General features: G+C 45.4%; 2 protein-coding genes across 3 annotated transcripts; both read right to left on the bottom strand.

Moving 5' to 3' along the window:
• Positions 1-6627: 6627 nt before the first annotated feature.
• On the bottom strand, positions 6628-12316 carry LOC136491294 (ran-specific GTPase-activating protein 2). 2 transcript variants are annotated; one of them, XM_066487561.1, is made up of 10 exons: positions 12061-12316; positions 10837-10991; positions 10376-10463; positions 9618-9870; positions 9130-9510; positions 8303-8344; positions 8073-8170; positions 7804-7923; positions 7084-7173; positions 6628-6991 (listed from the first exon to the last, which is right to left on the bottom strand). In XM_066487561.1, exons 1-10 carry the CDS (start codon positions 12112-12114, stop codon positions 6866-6868), a joined length of 1407 nt encoding a protein of 468 aa, XP_066343658.1. In that variant the 5' UTR covers positions 12115-12316; the 3' UTR covers positions 6628-6865. The 2 variants fall into 2 exon arrangements, with proteins under 2 accessions (XP_066343658.1, XP_066343659.1); XM_066487562.1 differs by having other exon boundaries at positions 10837-10944.
• A 154-nt stretch (positions 12317-12470) lies between these two features.
• Positions 12471-15881, bottom strand: LOC136491295 (uncharacterized). Its single transcript, XM_066487563.1, has 3 exons — positions 15246-15881; positions 14856-15066; positions 12471-13359 (listed from the first exon to the last, which is right to left on the bottom strand). The coding sequence occupies exons 1-3, from the start codon at positions 15729-15731 to the stop codon at positions 12881-12883; spliced, it is 1176 nt and encodes a 391-aa protein (XP_066343660.1). The 5' UTR covers positions 15732-15881; the 3' UTR covers positions 12471-12880.
• Between the last annotated feature and the right edge of the window lie 258 nt (positions 15882-16139).

The raw sequence follows: 16139 nt of genomic DNA, 5'->3' as shown, positions 1-16139 counted from the left end.
CCGCGCTAATGAGTATGCTAGAGGTTCCGTTACTAACTGGTATACAAAAACGGATGAATGTATCTATGGGCGGGTGAACGTATCTATGGACAATTTTGGAAAACAAAACCGTGGTTTTGTGCCGCTGAGTATGCTAAAAGCTTCTTTGCTAACTTTAAAATAAAAATAGATACAAATAATAAAGAAAGATAACCATAGCCCCACGATAATAATAATATATATACTAGAAGCTTCTTTGCCAACTCTAAAATGAAAGATGATGAATATATTTTACAAAAGAAATTTAACGAAACATACACGCAAATTCATTGCACCCGAGACTGTTGATATTCCTAACAAATACCTATATGAATTTTACAAAACCTTGCTGAATTTATGAAAAAATACATATGTGCGTGGCCGGAGGGCGCGGTGGGCGGCCGGAGGGGGTGGCGTGCTAGCGTGGCGGGCGCGGCGGGAGTGGCGTGCCTACGTGCGTGGCACGGTCGACGGGCGGGTGGGCGCGGCCGGCGGGGTGGGCGGGCAGACAGAGGGGAGGGCGGCTCGTAGGCGATATTTACCTGGGCTTGCCGCGGCGTGGGCTATGGTGCAGCACTGCCTACGCCAAGATCGGTGGCGCGGTAGAACCTGCCACATCACCGATCAGCGTCCCGGTCGTCGCCACGTCACCCCCCTCGCCGCGCCACGATGCATGGCGCGACACAAGTGTTTCGCCGCGCTAGAAAAATAGGTACGGTCAAAAGTGTTAGCTTTGAAAAAAAAACGGTGTTAGATTTAGAATTAGTTTAAAAAAGTGTTAAAAAAATCCCCGTGGCAGAAGCCTGGGCTGGGGGCGCCGTAGCCTTGCCGCCGGCCCTAGGAGTGCTGTAGTGATGCTGTACCGGTGTATCTGCACAGTGCAGTGCACGATATCCAACGGAAAACGCTCTGCGCGAGCGTGCAGCCGTCAGCGAGAGCACGTTGCGGCTCACCGTCGCGTCCAGCGTCCAATCCAGAGCTCGAACCGTACCATCTCGAACTGCGAAGACTACGTGCTGCATGATGCTAGGAGCAGGCGTGTTCGCAATGCTGTCCGTTCAAGAATCAAAGACCGGCGGGCGACGGTATTCCATATGGCACTCCACTGCCCGGAAGGGCGAGGGCAGCTCTAACCCCTTTAGCTCACAGTGATCTATCTATGTTAGTAACATTTTACCTACACAAAGAGAGAAGAAGAGTCATATTTCCACACTAATTTCATAATAAACTATGAGACGCGGACTCCACTCAAGGCACCCATCCTGTCCCCCACCTTGCGCTAGGATAGGTGTGGTGGATTAAAACGAGCGGCGACTCGAAGCGACGGTGGGCGGCGGACGACGGCGTCTTGGCGAGGGTGCAATGAGGCGGCCCAACGCAAGGGGCAGCACTGCAGTCTGCAGCGTAGCCTACGCGCGCCGAAATCCTAACACGGGTGCGACGAGGCGGCTTAGCGCAAAGGGCAGTACCGCGGCAGCATCAGTGGGCGAGGCAACGTCAGTCCAACGTGGTAGAATCCTGTCGAGGTTGTGCGACAAAAGGGGCAACATTGCGGGCTACGTGAATAGGCAAAGTCGTGGTGGGGCAGCGGCCCAACATGGCGTGCTAGGATGGGTGAAGCGACTGTGAACCAACGCAAGGGGTAGCACCACGACGCACAAGGAGAGAGCGTTAAGGGCAACGTGCGAGCGTATCCGAGAAGAGGAACCAACAATGTGTGAGCACGAGGAGGTGGTGTCAGCATCGTGCGGCACCGCGGTGGCATCAGCAAAAAATATTGATCGGCTTAGCTATAAAACCATTATTGTACTTGCTTTAGAGCGCACATGCATGTCAAAATTTAAAATTTAATTTAAATTTATCTATTAGTAATTTGGCTAATAATTTTGAACTATTATAATACAAACTTTATACAGTTAGATCTGTGATCAAATATACTATGCAACTATCATAAGTTCATAAATATAAATAATATATTATAAAATAAACAAATGTTGAGAGTGTGCTATGCCCAAAGAATACAGAGATAGTACATCAATATTTTTGCCTACTTGACACCCTAATTAATGCTATGGAAACTACCCACTAAAACTATCTTTGGAAAGTAGGAATAGTTCTCTAACAACTTCAAATAACTATAAAGGTGTCTCCAACAGTATGATAACACTAGCTTTAAGCTAATAGATACGAAGGGGAGAGACTGTAGCAAGAAGTCTTAAACATTATGCTATGAGAGGGTGTCTCCAACAATGGCTCTGTTCGCTGGTCTGAAACTTGGCTGAAACTGGCTGAAAAATATTATTCCGGCTGAATTGTTGCGAGAGAAAAACACTATTCCGGCTGAAAAAAGAAGCCGAACAAGCCGAATATGGGGTAAGCCGGACATGGCCAAATATGAGAAAAACACTAGCTCTAGGCTCATAGATACCGAGGAGAGACTGTAGCAAGAAGTCTTGAACATCATGCCAGAGGAATATATTGTGAAACGTTAAATGTACGAGATTGTCTCACGCTAGTGTCTTACCTTTTGCACTATTTAGTAATTACCTAATCAAGTCAGCTATTGGAGACGCTATAATAAAGTCTGATTTAGGGCCAATGCCGAAATTTCAGGGTACAGCAGCGCCAAAGTATCAAATCTTTCTCTCGCCCCGATGCATCAAAAATGGCCATTCTTAGGCGGTCTCCAACGCGAGACTCGTTGCAGAACCTAAACATAAAATAGATCTCCAACATAATACCTATAGTCTTCAACAGAGTACCTATATAGAAGACATATTTTGAATGTCGGGAAAAGCATAACCTAAATCTGAGTATCCTCTCCTGGATACCCATTTGCAGAAAGGGTTGTCTTTTAGGTCTTGTTGTTGGAGAAGACCAAAAATAGGTATTGAACCCTTTACCTGTAGCGCTATCCAAAGACGAATGGGTCTTATATTTTAGGTCGCGGTTGTTGAAGACAGTCTTATGAGTGGACAATTTACTGCTATTAAATGGCCATCTACTAGCAGATCATAGCAAAGTTGGAATTGTAGCATCAAAAAAACGTATGGCTGATTTAGGCGGCTGGAAATAGGGTCAACCTAATCTTTCTGTTGTTACGTAAATAAAATGTTTCATTTCATCCAGGAAAAGCCACCTCTTTCTCCACGAACAATGTCTTTGTCATTTGATCCAGTAGCCTTCCGTTAGATAGAAACAGCTTTGCTAAATACTACGAACTCTCGGATAGAGTATTAGAATAAAAAGACCATTAATTATATAAGAAAGAACTCAGGGTTCTAGCCGATTTCTATTCCTAAATCACTAATTCGTAGTGCTTTTGCCTTTCTTGCGTACTTCTGGTGAACCAGTTGCTAGCCATATGTTTAGGTGATAGTATCACCGGAGTCATCGAGGTTAGATGATACGTATAGTTTTTTTTTGAATTCTAATAAATATCTTGACAAAGTATTTATAAATTTTATCGGACCCACGATCCCCACAAACACACTTAGATCTGTCCTGATAGAAAAATGTTCCTTGGAGATTATTCGAGCAAGTATAGTAACCAGCTATATATGAGTTGTATAATGAGGTGAAGGAAAGAGGGGAGAAGAAAGAAGAGAAGTAAGTGGTAAGTTTACAGCCAGGTTAGAGCTACGCTAGCTAAGTACTAAGCTGATACTGTAAGTTTACATAGAGCCAACAACACTGTATTATTAGCATTGCTTTAAGACTAGTTTTAGTAGGAGTTTCATTTATATTTAATAGGTTGTCGTATACATTTTTTATGACATGACAATGTTTTTAAAAAGAGAGAAGAAATAAATTTTTATGAAGACCAAACTTTATTGGCTCGGCTACTGAGTCAAAATGAGTCACACTGTCACAGAATTAAATATCTACGAAAGAAAAAAGAATGAAACTATGCATTGAGATCGATGATTTTAGAGAAAATTCTCTAGTTTCCACTAAAACTTATAATGACCCCTTCATTGCCACTGAAAAATATATCTTCCCTTGGTTGCCATCCATTTATCACCCTGTTCGCTTGTTGGTTCCAGCCAACCCAAACCAGCTAGCCAACAGTATTTTTCTCTCATAACAAACTAGCACCAGTCAACCCAAACTAGCCCAGAAACTAACCAGCGAACGGGCCGCAGGTATTTACTTTACCTTTTATTGCCATTCCGTTTGTTTCTGGAGTCGCAGCGTGAATTGGCCGCAGGAACCACCGCCTAGTCACGCTGTCTTAGGTGAAAATCGGTGGCTCGGCGCCAGCGGCACCCTGCGCGGCATGACGCATCGGCGCCTCGGCAGCCATCCAAATCAGCCCTGCGGATCCACGGGGACCGCGCGAATCGGCGCCCGTGACGGGGCAGGGAGCAGCAGCAGCAGCATCTCCTGAAAGCGCGACGGCGCGGCGGAAAGAGGCGTGTACACGACCACACCGCCATCACCGGTGGAAGCAGGAAGGCAGCACGAGGAAGACAGCTCCCTTCACCGGCTGGCGCGTGGTGTAGGTGGGCATGATGAAGAGGACCGGCTTGCCAGTGCCGAATTCCAGATCGGAGAACGGGAAGCCCAACACGATGCCCACCTTGATGTTGGTTTGGTTTGTGCATGAGCTTCGACGCTAGCAGGCAGGTGCTCACGCTAGCACGAAGGTGTTCGTGTGCTGGAACCAGTGCCCGATCTCGCGGAGCACGTCCACGTGGCCTAAGCGCCCAGCGCGGCCCCGTGCGCGTAGCGCCACCCCCGTGTGTAATTCGCAGTCCGACTTGGCGCCGCCGCTGCCATTGAACTGGATGATCGCCAGTGAGATGAGCGCCACAACGTCTGTATTATTAGCCTTGTTTTAAGTTCAGTCTTTGTGAGAGTTTCATTTGCATTAAATATGTTGTCGTATAAGAATTTTTGATGACGTGACAATGTTTTAAAGAAAAGAGAGAATAAGTGAATATTTATGGAGATGAAACTTTCCTGGCTCAGCTACCGAGTCAAAAGGAGTCACATAATTAAATATCTATGAAATAAAAGAACGAAACTACGTGAGAGTGATGATTTTAGAGAATTATTTTCGAGGACGTGCTCAGCACGTGTTTTATTAAGACGAAGTTAAGAGTCGTACACACCCACCATCACATCACGGCGAGATGCCATTAGTGATAGGGTTGAACACAAACAAAAGGCACCGCTAGGCCTTGGAACGCACACTAGTTTAACTACCTAAGAAACTGATTTTGCTAACGAAAAGAGAAAATTCGTTAGTTGCCATCAAAACTTATAAAGTTATAATGATGCCTTGGTTACCACCAAAAAATATATATATCTTCCCTTCGTTTCTATCCATTTTATATTTACTTTCCCTTCATTGTCACTCCCTTCATGATCTAAATATATTTGGTGGCAAAATGAAATGAAATATATAGCCTATATCCCGTGACGAATGGGAATTTGTAGTAGTGGCGGTGATACTTCAAAAATAACAGTACGAGTAGTTAAGGAAAAAAAATACGGAGATTCCTCCAAAGTGCGCGGTCCTCAACAGGCGCAGCTAAGAAACACAACAGGAAAGGACAATTGCCTGCCCTAGTGCCGAACATAAATCCTCCGTACTCCACTACTGCTTCCTGGGTCGAATAATTTACTGACAGCCAGGTAACCACAGCGACGCTTCACTCAAGTCCTAGAAGTTGGAGCCACAAGCCCACAGCCGCGGCCCCAGCCAATCGCCCAGCCACTTCCTCCATCCTTCAATCACCGCCGGTCCGCCGCAGCACAACAGAAAACAGAAAAGCGAGGCGCCGCTCATGGAACGGCACGGAAATGACGGACCCACCTGCTCCTGCTCCTGCTCCTGCTCCCCTGCACCTGCACCAGGTGACTGTAGGGCCGACTCTGACACATTCGACTCGACCGCTGAACTGCTGCTAGCCGGCACCCGGCACTCCGACTCCGAGGCAGTCGCCGATGCTGTAGGTGTACAGTACTTGCATGTTTGGAGCTGGGGCTTTATTGAGTTGGCGAAATTTTTGGTGAATGTTACTGTAGCACTTTCGTTGTTATTTGATAATTAGTGTCTAATCATAGTCTAATTAGGCTTAAAAGATTCGTTTCGTGAATTTCGTCTAACTGTGTAATTAGTTTTATTTTTTATTTATATTTAATGCTTCATGCATGCGTCCAAAGATTCTATGTGACGGAAAATCTTGAAAAATTTTGTAAAATGGAAGGAAACTAAACGGTACCTGGGACTCTGGGAGGGAGTAGAGCAGCAGTACAGTATTATTTATACACATGCCGTACGATCCGCCGGGTGACCTGGTGTTGTGAGCACTGAGCAGCTGCTCTTGCAAGTTGCTACGCCCGCGAGGCCGCGGCAGAGCTTCCTCTTCAGTCTCTTTGTATATCACCGTCTTTCAGGTCCATTTCGTTAGTACTGGAAGAGACAGGGCACAAGGCAGCATTCGCAGAAATTGTGGTGTAGTGTAATGCGCAGACGTTCAGTTGACATGATTCTAGGGGTGAAAACTCAAGGGATTATCTGAAGACAGGAACTAAAATTTTCATCCCAGACTCGAGCCATTGCCACTTGTGCCTCTGGTGACAGGATGATGAAGCTGTAAGCATGCTCAATAACCTTATCGATGCAAAAGATGATACATGAGAGAAAAGTACTAATACATAACCTGCCAGTCAGCTTTACAAGTTACAAGCAAGATATCTTGGTGCAACTAGGAGAACAAAAAAACTCTGCAAGGCATCTTTTGGCCTGCTGCAGTGGCCATCGGTGGTGTTCCCTTCAAATTTTACAGCTCGTGCCAAAAGCAGAGATTCCAGATGATAATCCATGCCCTAAGAATCAGTCTGAGGGCGCATTCTCCTTGATTGCTGTCGATAATTTTGTAGCCTCCTCCTCATTTTTCAACCGGAACAGGTATGTTCGAGCTACGACTGTGCCACCAGCTGATTCACTTGACTGCGAATCCTAAAAATGAAATGCAGGATTTATGGTCTTCCTTTTTCTGTTAATTGATTGAGTTGGGGGTGGTGGGACTCCAATGGACTATAGTTACTTACTGAAGTATGAAATATTGAAGCAACCGTATTCTTCTGAAGATTCATTTTTATCCCCTTGTAGATCAGAGCATTCAGGAGGATTTTACCAACCTGCTACCAGTTTAAAAAACATTAGTATTTTGTCCGCACCAGAAACAGTATTACAGCTGTGTAACTCTGGGTAAAGAACAATGCGTAAATATATATACCTAATTGAATATTTGACACCTAAATTAGCTGGTACCCTTCTTAAATTCCAAATAAATGAAAAACATAAGTTGAACTCTGTGAGAGCCAAGACAATTCAACTTGGCTTCTTTTGCAGGAACAGTAAAGTTGGGGAACACACCATTTGTGGATTTCGAATATTGGTAATATTCGATCAGATAGAAAACATTTAGGTAAAATTATCGGCATGCAGTCAAACTTTAGACACTTGACCACTAATATAGGCAAAATCATAAAAAAAATTACATGGAAATAACATTAGTAGATTTTTAATGACAAACACTTTCAGATGACTATATTCTCATTAAGTTTTAGCAACAAATGCTTAGAGAAGGTAGAAATTGAAGATATGTTTTGAAGGCTGTGTCAATTTCCAAAGCGTCAAATGAAAAAACAATAGAGGTAGTAGTTTCAAGTTTGGCATGCAATATAAGGATAAATATTAACACTAGTACACAGGACTGCAGATAAATGAAGTTTAATTACTATAACCAAACAGGAGAGAACACATACATCGTTTCTTATAACAATGGTAGGAGAAGACTCTTTGGAAGCTTTCTGTGTGCCTTCTTTACTTCTGATAGAGAGCTGACCAACACCAATGTCTTTCCAACCCTTAGTGGCATCATCATGCTGCATTAATGGGAAACACAGTTATAGTCAAGTAAAATCTGAAATGACATACTGAGCAAAAGTTGCACAGTATTAGAGTATCAGAGTCAAAAACATGATATTACAGTTCTAGGAAGAAAAGCAATATGTTAAATAGACCAGATGGATACCTTCACATACACCTTGCATTTGGTTTCATGAACAACAACTACCCCTTTCTCTTCTGCCTTCTTTACAGAAGGGCTGCTTGGCTTCTCAGGTTCAGCATCTGATAATGATCATGACGAACAACAAATTAAGAGGACAGAGAATTGGAAATTAAAGGGTGTGGGACTTACATTACTTAAAACAGAAGCCAGAGGCATGGAAGATTGAGACTGAGATGTACAGTATTAGATACCTTCATCTGCGTCAGCTGAAGCTTCAGCAGTATTTTGGTTTCCTGACAAAGCAACAACAAGAAAGTTATGGTCTACACCGAAAATAAGGATATCATAACAGTTTGTCATATCGGCATGATCAGGTGCTGCCAATAGAACAGCTTAATTACTTTTATCATCTGCTCTTCAAACGATGGTATGCGATATAGGTTGTGCAAGACAAAACCAATTTGTGAATTAATCAAATTGCAACTGCCTTTCTAGATTACAAGTGATGTTTGCAACACTTGCTTCACTATGTAAAACTTGTAGTAACATTGACATTTAGACCAAATCCAGGCAGACTCAGCATTGTGCTGCTGAGCCCCAACATATAGTGATAACAAAGCGAGATGAATGACATGCTAATTGAGTAGGGGAGGTAAGTGTAAGGAGAAGTTATGGCGGTGTTTCTAAAACAGTAAAACTGGGACCTTTCATTGATATAAAAAAAATCCTAAAGTTACCTTTCATTGATATATAAAAAATCCTAAAGTTAAAAGGTACATTTTGTTAAGGAGTCCTTTGGTTTGGAAAAAAAATTGTTTCCAAGACTAATGCACAGGCCAAATTATAAATAGAATGTTGAAAGTGGAAAAGGTAAAATAAGAACAACACAATTTTTGGCTGGATGATTTTGCAAACCTGAAACTTACTGCTAAATTGGCAATAAACGAGTATGCCTTAGATCATCCTTCAGATACTCCGAACAGGCAAGCCTTACTATATATATATATATATATATATATATATATAAGTCCTCATAAGTGTGAAGTAAACAACACAAGAAAAAGATCAGAAAAGATACCTGAGAGGACTGATTGTTGATTCATTGAAAACAGAGGTGGACTCTGTGGGCTAAAACTTTGGGGAACTGAAGAAAAAATAGATGGTGCATTGGATGTTGGAAAACCATTATTTGCACCAAACTGGAAAGGGTTACTGTTGTCACCGGTTGTAGTCTTCTTGTCACCAAATATGCCATTGTTTGCACCAAACTGGAAGGGTTTGCTTTCACTAGGCGTATCCTTCTTGTCACCAAATATGCCATTATTTGCACCAAACTGGAAAGGTTTACTGCTGTCAACAGCTGTATCCTTCTTATCACCAAATATGACATTATTTCCACCAAATTGGAAAGGTTGTTTACTGCTATCACCGGATGTGTTCTTCTTGTCAGCAAACATACCTGGATGTCATTGACAAAATCAATATGAATATATAGTAGATGCGTCTGCAAGACCTCTGCAGTAAATGTAAACAAAGTATGATATAAAAACCACTGAATAGTCGTACCACTGAAATCCGGTGTTTTTTGCTGAGAAGGTGATGAAAAAAGGTTTGGTAAGCTTGAGTTCTGAAAAGATGAAGAACTAGAAGCTATAATTGGAGCCTTCTGTTTGCTATCTGAACTAGGCTGTACCAAGAGCTTGCTATCGTCTGCTGCTGGCAGATTGGACTTCTCATCCTTGAGTGAGCTTGGGGATGAAACAACTGTTGAACCTGCTTGATTTTGCCTAAGCCAGTTGACAACATCCTTGAATTTTTCCTAATGAGCAACAATTGTATATGCATATACAATGAGAAATCTGATTAACAAACCACCTAAGAAATGATCACACAGAAAATAAAGTAAGGAAATACAAGATGATTGCATGCACTAATCAAATCCACACCTTAAATCCTCAACATAAACACACTTTAAAAAGATAGTGTTCCAGATTATTATGTAATCAGAACTAGGATAAAGTTGATGTGATAAACCTCATAAGCAATCAGCAGCAATAATAAGACACAATTATAAAGATTTCCAAAAGATATTTACTGCAGAATTATAGTAATGCCATGGGCAGATCCACGGTATAAATGAATCAGTGGTTTCTTGCGAAAGCAATGGTCTGAGCAATTATCTTTGTAACAATACTATAGCTTTCGCAAGAAAATTGATTGGCGACACCAATTACTTAATTTACTAGATCCACCCTTATTGAATGCAATATATTTCCCCTATATATTAAGAAAAACAAGACCATTCACAGCCAGCGAAACTTTACCATGATTTCAGATGCATGCAATATGTAATCCTTAAGGCCGTCCTCCCAAAGTTCAGTGGGATGATTTTGCAGCTGCAATTGAACCCAGCTGCTCAAAATAAAATGACTTATGAGTATACAGTATGCATTTGAAAAGAAATATAAGTGTGACTCTAGGGGATATGAAGCATGAAATGGCATTAATAGGAACAACCAATATTGTTTTCAAGGGTCCTTCAAAAATGCACTAATAACTAATGAACACTCCATGCTTCAAATAATGACCATGAAAGCTGACAATCGGTGAAGAAAAGAGGGGTACTATAGATCAACAATACCAATTAGTTTAGGTCAACAAGCTAAAATGTTTCCAAAAAAAGCGTGAGAACTGTGAGCATAACAAGTGAGCTAGTAAGATGTGCCTCCAACAGAGTATATGTTTCAACACACAGGAGTACAAGCCAGCAGGTGAAGAAACAGACCTCGCAAACTGGGTATTGAGTGCCCTCACATGTTTACTGGCAGCCTCAGCCCGTCGAGGATCTAAGGTAGCGGGTCCTGCCATCACATGCTGATGGGAAGACTCCGCCCTGTGAACATCAAAAGAGGGTCCGTCCATTACTCTCTTACTTGGTAACTGCAGCATTGTAATAACAAAAATGAATAATGGAGGGGTAGATTCTACTGGAAGATAGAGGAATAGAAAAATTAACCTTTAGAGCAAGTATAATAACATACTGTAAGCCGGCTAAATGCTGAGGTGGAGGCGAGAGGAGAGGAGAGAGAGGAGAAACGGGCTGTAAGCTTACAACCGGCTTAGGCACAAGAACCAAGAAACTCTGTGAGAGAGATAAGTGGGCCATGTATTAAGAGTGAAAAGCTAACTACTATATGAGTGGAGAAGGCTATAAAGAACCTTGCAGCCAGCAAGCCGGCTGTATTATTAGCCTTGTTCTTATGCATGTTTGAGAATCACAGGGAATAGAAAAATATTATGAATGGACGCTAGCAGGCGAACTTCCAGTGACTAGATCAGTCATCAGAATAGCCATGTAGATAATGTGCCAGCATTGATATGCAATAGTCAGGCTTCAATTAAAAGATTTAGGGCTGTGGTCATCCTCTTTGTCAGAATAATCAATAGGGTTGAGTTATCAAATATTCAAGGATACTCACGATCAAGAACTACTCCCTCTATTCCAAATTATAAGTCGTTTTTCTAGATACAAAACAACTTATAATTTGGAACAGAGGGAGTAGTTTAGAGTAAGGGACGATTAAGAACTACTCCCTCCATTCCAGTTGAAACTAATGCTTGGCTCTAGTTCTGAATTCCATCACTCAAAATACCGTACATACTACAGGAAAAATCCAACGAAGAGCGTTAAAACGCCCTGAAGCTTCTAGGTGCACAGTACACCACGAATTTGTACACATGATTTTTTTTAATCAGCTCCACCGCGACGACCTCGATGTTCCCCAAATCAAACTCGAAGACACTACGCCACTACCCAAGCTTGCCTTCACCAATCAACCAGATTGAATCAGCATCCGGAGCCGAAAGCTAATAACTAGAATAAGCTTTTCCACACCCGCAAGAATGCAAGATCCACATCTTCTCACTACACTAGTTGCCCCCAAACAAACAGTACACATCGCCGTGGAGAAACGCGATTCAGACGGGGGAGGAATGGACGAGAGCGTACATCGGGTGCGGCGGGGTCGGAGGTCGCGGCGCGCTTGGCTCCCCGCGTCGTCATGCCGCCTCACCTCGCACTCCCCAAACCCTAGCCGCTCGAGCCGGGGGAAGCAAAGCTGTAGATTGCGGAGAAAAGCGGGGGCGAGTGGGACTGCGCAGAAGCGGAGAAGGGCATAGGAGTGCTGCTGCTGCGTCCTGCGTGCCAGGCAGTGGAATCCAAACACCGGGTTTGCGAAGGAGACGGCGGTGAGACCGTGAGAGGCGGAGGGGGGCTGCTGGGTGGGTGGGGAAGCTGGCGACGCGGCGCAAGCGCAACAAACAAAGCGAATCGCGTGCTGGTTGTGCGGCCCCCACGCGTCAGCTAAACAAAGCCGCAAACCGAACGTGTGGCAAACTGGCAACTTGCAACCTCGGGTGGGGTCCGAATGGGGAAATTTCTGAAAGCTATTTTTGCAAGCCAGCCAAATTGTTTGATCAGGACGTGTTTTCGCTCCTTTTTTTCTTTGATGAAAAGACCGCTCTCTTTTTTTCAGTTCACCCTCTCCCGGATGCAGGACAGGCAGAGTGTTTGGGAAGGAGTCATGATTTTAACCTACATAGTACACAACAACTCTGAACTGTGATTGATCCTTCTGATTACATTTGTGCTCATAAAAGCAGAGCGTTGTCACAGATCGGGTAAGCAATTGTGCTCATGTTTGGAATTCTCTGAAGTACTAATAGCTAATTCCCTCTGACTGGATGTCTCAAGACCCGGGACGTGAATATATGTAAAAGTGTCCAGTAAACATTTTTGTCCATGTTCAGTACCACAAAATCCTCAACGATCAGCACAATTCCTCAACTAATTCTTCCATCAAGTAGCAGAATATACCACCCTCCACGTCAGAGCTCAACAGCTCACGTTCATCTTCTCTAAAACATCTCCACCGTCCAAGCCGCTCGATCTCCTCCACCTCCGCCTTGTGATCCGACCTCAGCGCGGCGCAATAATGTCGCCCATCCAGCCACGCCTTGGCAGTCTCCAGCAATGACATCTCGAGGTCCGAACCGTCCGATCCTCCGGCATGGCACGAGGACAGACCGTCACGTAAGAAATCTTCTAGAAGCTTCTTGAAGCAGTGGGCGGGACACGGCGAGCTCGCTTCCGGGAGTCCTGGCAGGTGCCGCTGTACAGGCCCACATCCAGCGTCTTCATCGTCTTCCGCGGAATCCAGTTCCCCGACGTGGCAGCTCGTGTCATCCGCGGTCGTGGTGGCGTCGTCCACGTCGGATGTGTCCAGCTCCGCCAGCTGCTGGCTAGCTCCTGTGGAACAAAAATTTAGACGTTAGCTAGGTAGGGTGACTAGTGAATCTGCGAATCGATTGTATGAGTTGACAAAAAAAAATGAGGTTCATTGAGTACTAATGCTTTCTCCAAGCTAAAGTGATTAGCGACAGCTGAAAAGGGCACCAGCAGGTGGCATCATGAGTCGCAACAAAACAAAACACATGATGATATTGGCTTGTGGGCCTTGTGGCCCATGGCCTCTGGGCTCTGTCGGCTTAATTGCTGGCTTCTTGGGTTGCCCAAACAATATTCATGTGTGAACGCGCAAATCTTTAGGCACCGGCCAGAGCATGATGACATGATCAACTCTCATATGCCTCGTCATGAATTCATGATGAACGCGCACAAGATTTCCCAACAACCGAAACGGAGCCTAAAACACGGGCTAAATTCATGCGCATTTCGGTCCACGACGCACGGGGAGCTAATGTATGATTGAACTACTTCTCCAAAGTAGGCAATCATATTTAAAAAAAAAAACTAGGAGAACGACTCAAACTGACAGGTTGGATACGTTCTTAACTGCACCGTTTTTAGTGTCTAATTAATAAGAAGCTTGTTGTTCTACTTCTCTGAAAAATATAGTATATCATCTCTCTTTTCTTTCGAGTCAAAGGCTACTTGTATAGTACATGTATATATGTGGAGGAGCTAAAGTACATGGCGTCAGGTCAGGTGGACGGTATACCTTGCCACCACTGGCCCTAAGCTGATGATGATGGTATTTAATTGCCAAAGCGACTATTCTGTCGTATCCCTTTCCCTTTGCACTTTACAATTTGGACCGGAATATATCATGATTCATGCATTGTAGTGTATTATTATTACTTCTGACCGCATTGCCTATGGGAATCAGATTTGTTTGTTTGTTTAACCTGACAGTGCTAGTACATGTACAAACTCGCACGCAACCATTTTTATTCTTCGAGCTCCAATTATACGTTCCGCTTGGCTATCAACGTCGCGTCTTCTTGGTTCCGTTTGCACACTACCTGCACGCACCATTCTCTTTTTTTTCATGGAGACCTGCTCGCTGCACTGTTCTCCAACGGTTCGCCCATGCGTGATCTCTCCTTGGGCAGATAAAGAAGCTAAGCTAGGGTCGGTCGACAGCAACAGGCTACCAACATGGTCGATCTAAACAGTGACACGCCAACGGGTCGTGCGCATCCAAGTGCACGCGTGCGTGCTCGCAGTTTCGCGGCCTAGATTGATCGATTGTCTGGAGGGAAAAAGTTGTGCGCCTTTTTTGCCGCTCGGGCTCGTCAGATACAGCTAACAGTAACAGTAACAGCTTGCGCCGTTGTGCCCAATGGTTGTGCGTGAGAGATTCATATCATCATATAAAAAAGAAAAAGAAACGTATGCACACGAAACAGAGCAGTTCAACTTGCATGGCGCTATCGACGGAGTAACCCAGTGAACGACGGAGCTCGCTTCACAATGGAGCCAAATGGAAAGCAGGAACTTACTTCGGATGTTGGCCACGGCCAGGCTTCGCTCAAACGTCGGTGACGTGCCCTCACCGTCGCTGTGGCCGTCGCAGCCGCCGTCGTCGTCGTTGCAGTCGTCGTCTCCGTCCTCCTGGCTTTGGAAATCCATCACCGAAACTGGGCTCAGCCGCTGCTCCTGCTCCTGCTCATCGTCCAGGTGGCACGTTGCCTCGCACTCGCATCCCTCAACCTTCATTTTGTCAGTCACAGAAAAAGTGTAACAGTTGAGATCAGTCAGACATGAAAATTGCTAGCTAAGATCAAGAGCAGAAGTGCTAGTGAGAAAGATAAACGAATTGATCAAAAGTTCAGAACTGTTTCTTTCAGGGAAAAGAAGAAAAAAAAAACACTAGAATGGTGAGTTCCTACCGCCACTGTTTCATGGCTCAGAGCTGCGGGATCGCCACCGGCCTGGCGACTCTCCCGACCCATGCGCCGCGGAGACGTTGCCGCCGGCGACGACGCTCCATCCCTCCTTCCAGAGCTCGCGGCAGTGGCAGAGCAGCTGGCCACCGGCCTGTCCATCTCCTCCACCTCCCCCCTCCGCTTCTTCCAGAACCCCACCACTCGCAGCCTCGTCGAGAGGCTCCTGCGAAGCGCGGCCGCCTCCCCCTGTCGTGCCGATGCCGACGGCGGGCGGGACAGCGCGGCCCTCACCGCAAGCGAGACCCTGGCGATGACGTCGCCGCTTCTCCTCCGCCTGCAGCCGGCGCTCCGGGTCCGGGGCTCGGTGGCGAGGTGCCGCGGGTAGCAGCCGAAGCCGTCGCGGAAGAGCTCCGCGCTGTACTCCAGCTCCAACCACTCCTTTAGCATCAGCGGATGCCTCGGCCTCCCCTCCAGCTCCACGTTGTCCATGGAGTGCAGCGGTTTCTTGCACGGCCGCACAACCGAACTGCACCGGGGTTGCTCGGAAGGAATAATTTGCTTGCGCGCCGGAAAGACAAAGGAGGACCTGTGTCCTTGCGAGGTTGGGAGAGCAGAGACGAAGACGGAAGAGCTAGCTAGTACTCGGGCACTCGGCCAGTCCTGGGCATCGGGCCGGCCCGGCCCGGCACGGCACGGTCACGGGCCGGCACGGCACGATGGCTATCGGGCCAAGGAGGCACGCCGTGCCCTGCGGGCCGTGCCTCATCGGCCTGCGGGCCTGGCCTTCGGCCCAGGCACGGGCCTGTGGGCCATTTTTCGTGCCGTGCTAGCCCGTGAGGCACGGCAAAAATAACAGGCCGTGCCAGCCCACAGCCCGTTAAATCTAAAACACCTCCA

The sequence above is a fragment of the Miscanthus floridulus genome, chromosome 11, assembly GCF_019320115.1.
Source record: "Miscanthus floridulus cultivar M001 chromosome 11, ASM1932011v1, whole genome shotgun sequence".
In the NCBI taxonomy this organism is placed as follows: Eukaryota; Viridiplantae; Streptophyta; class Magnoliopsida; order Poales; family Poaceae; genus Miscanthus; species Miscanthus floridulus.
The sequence above is the reverse complement of the archived record's forward strand: the minus strand, read 5'-3'. Positions and strand labels throughout refer to the sequence as shown.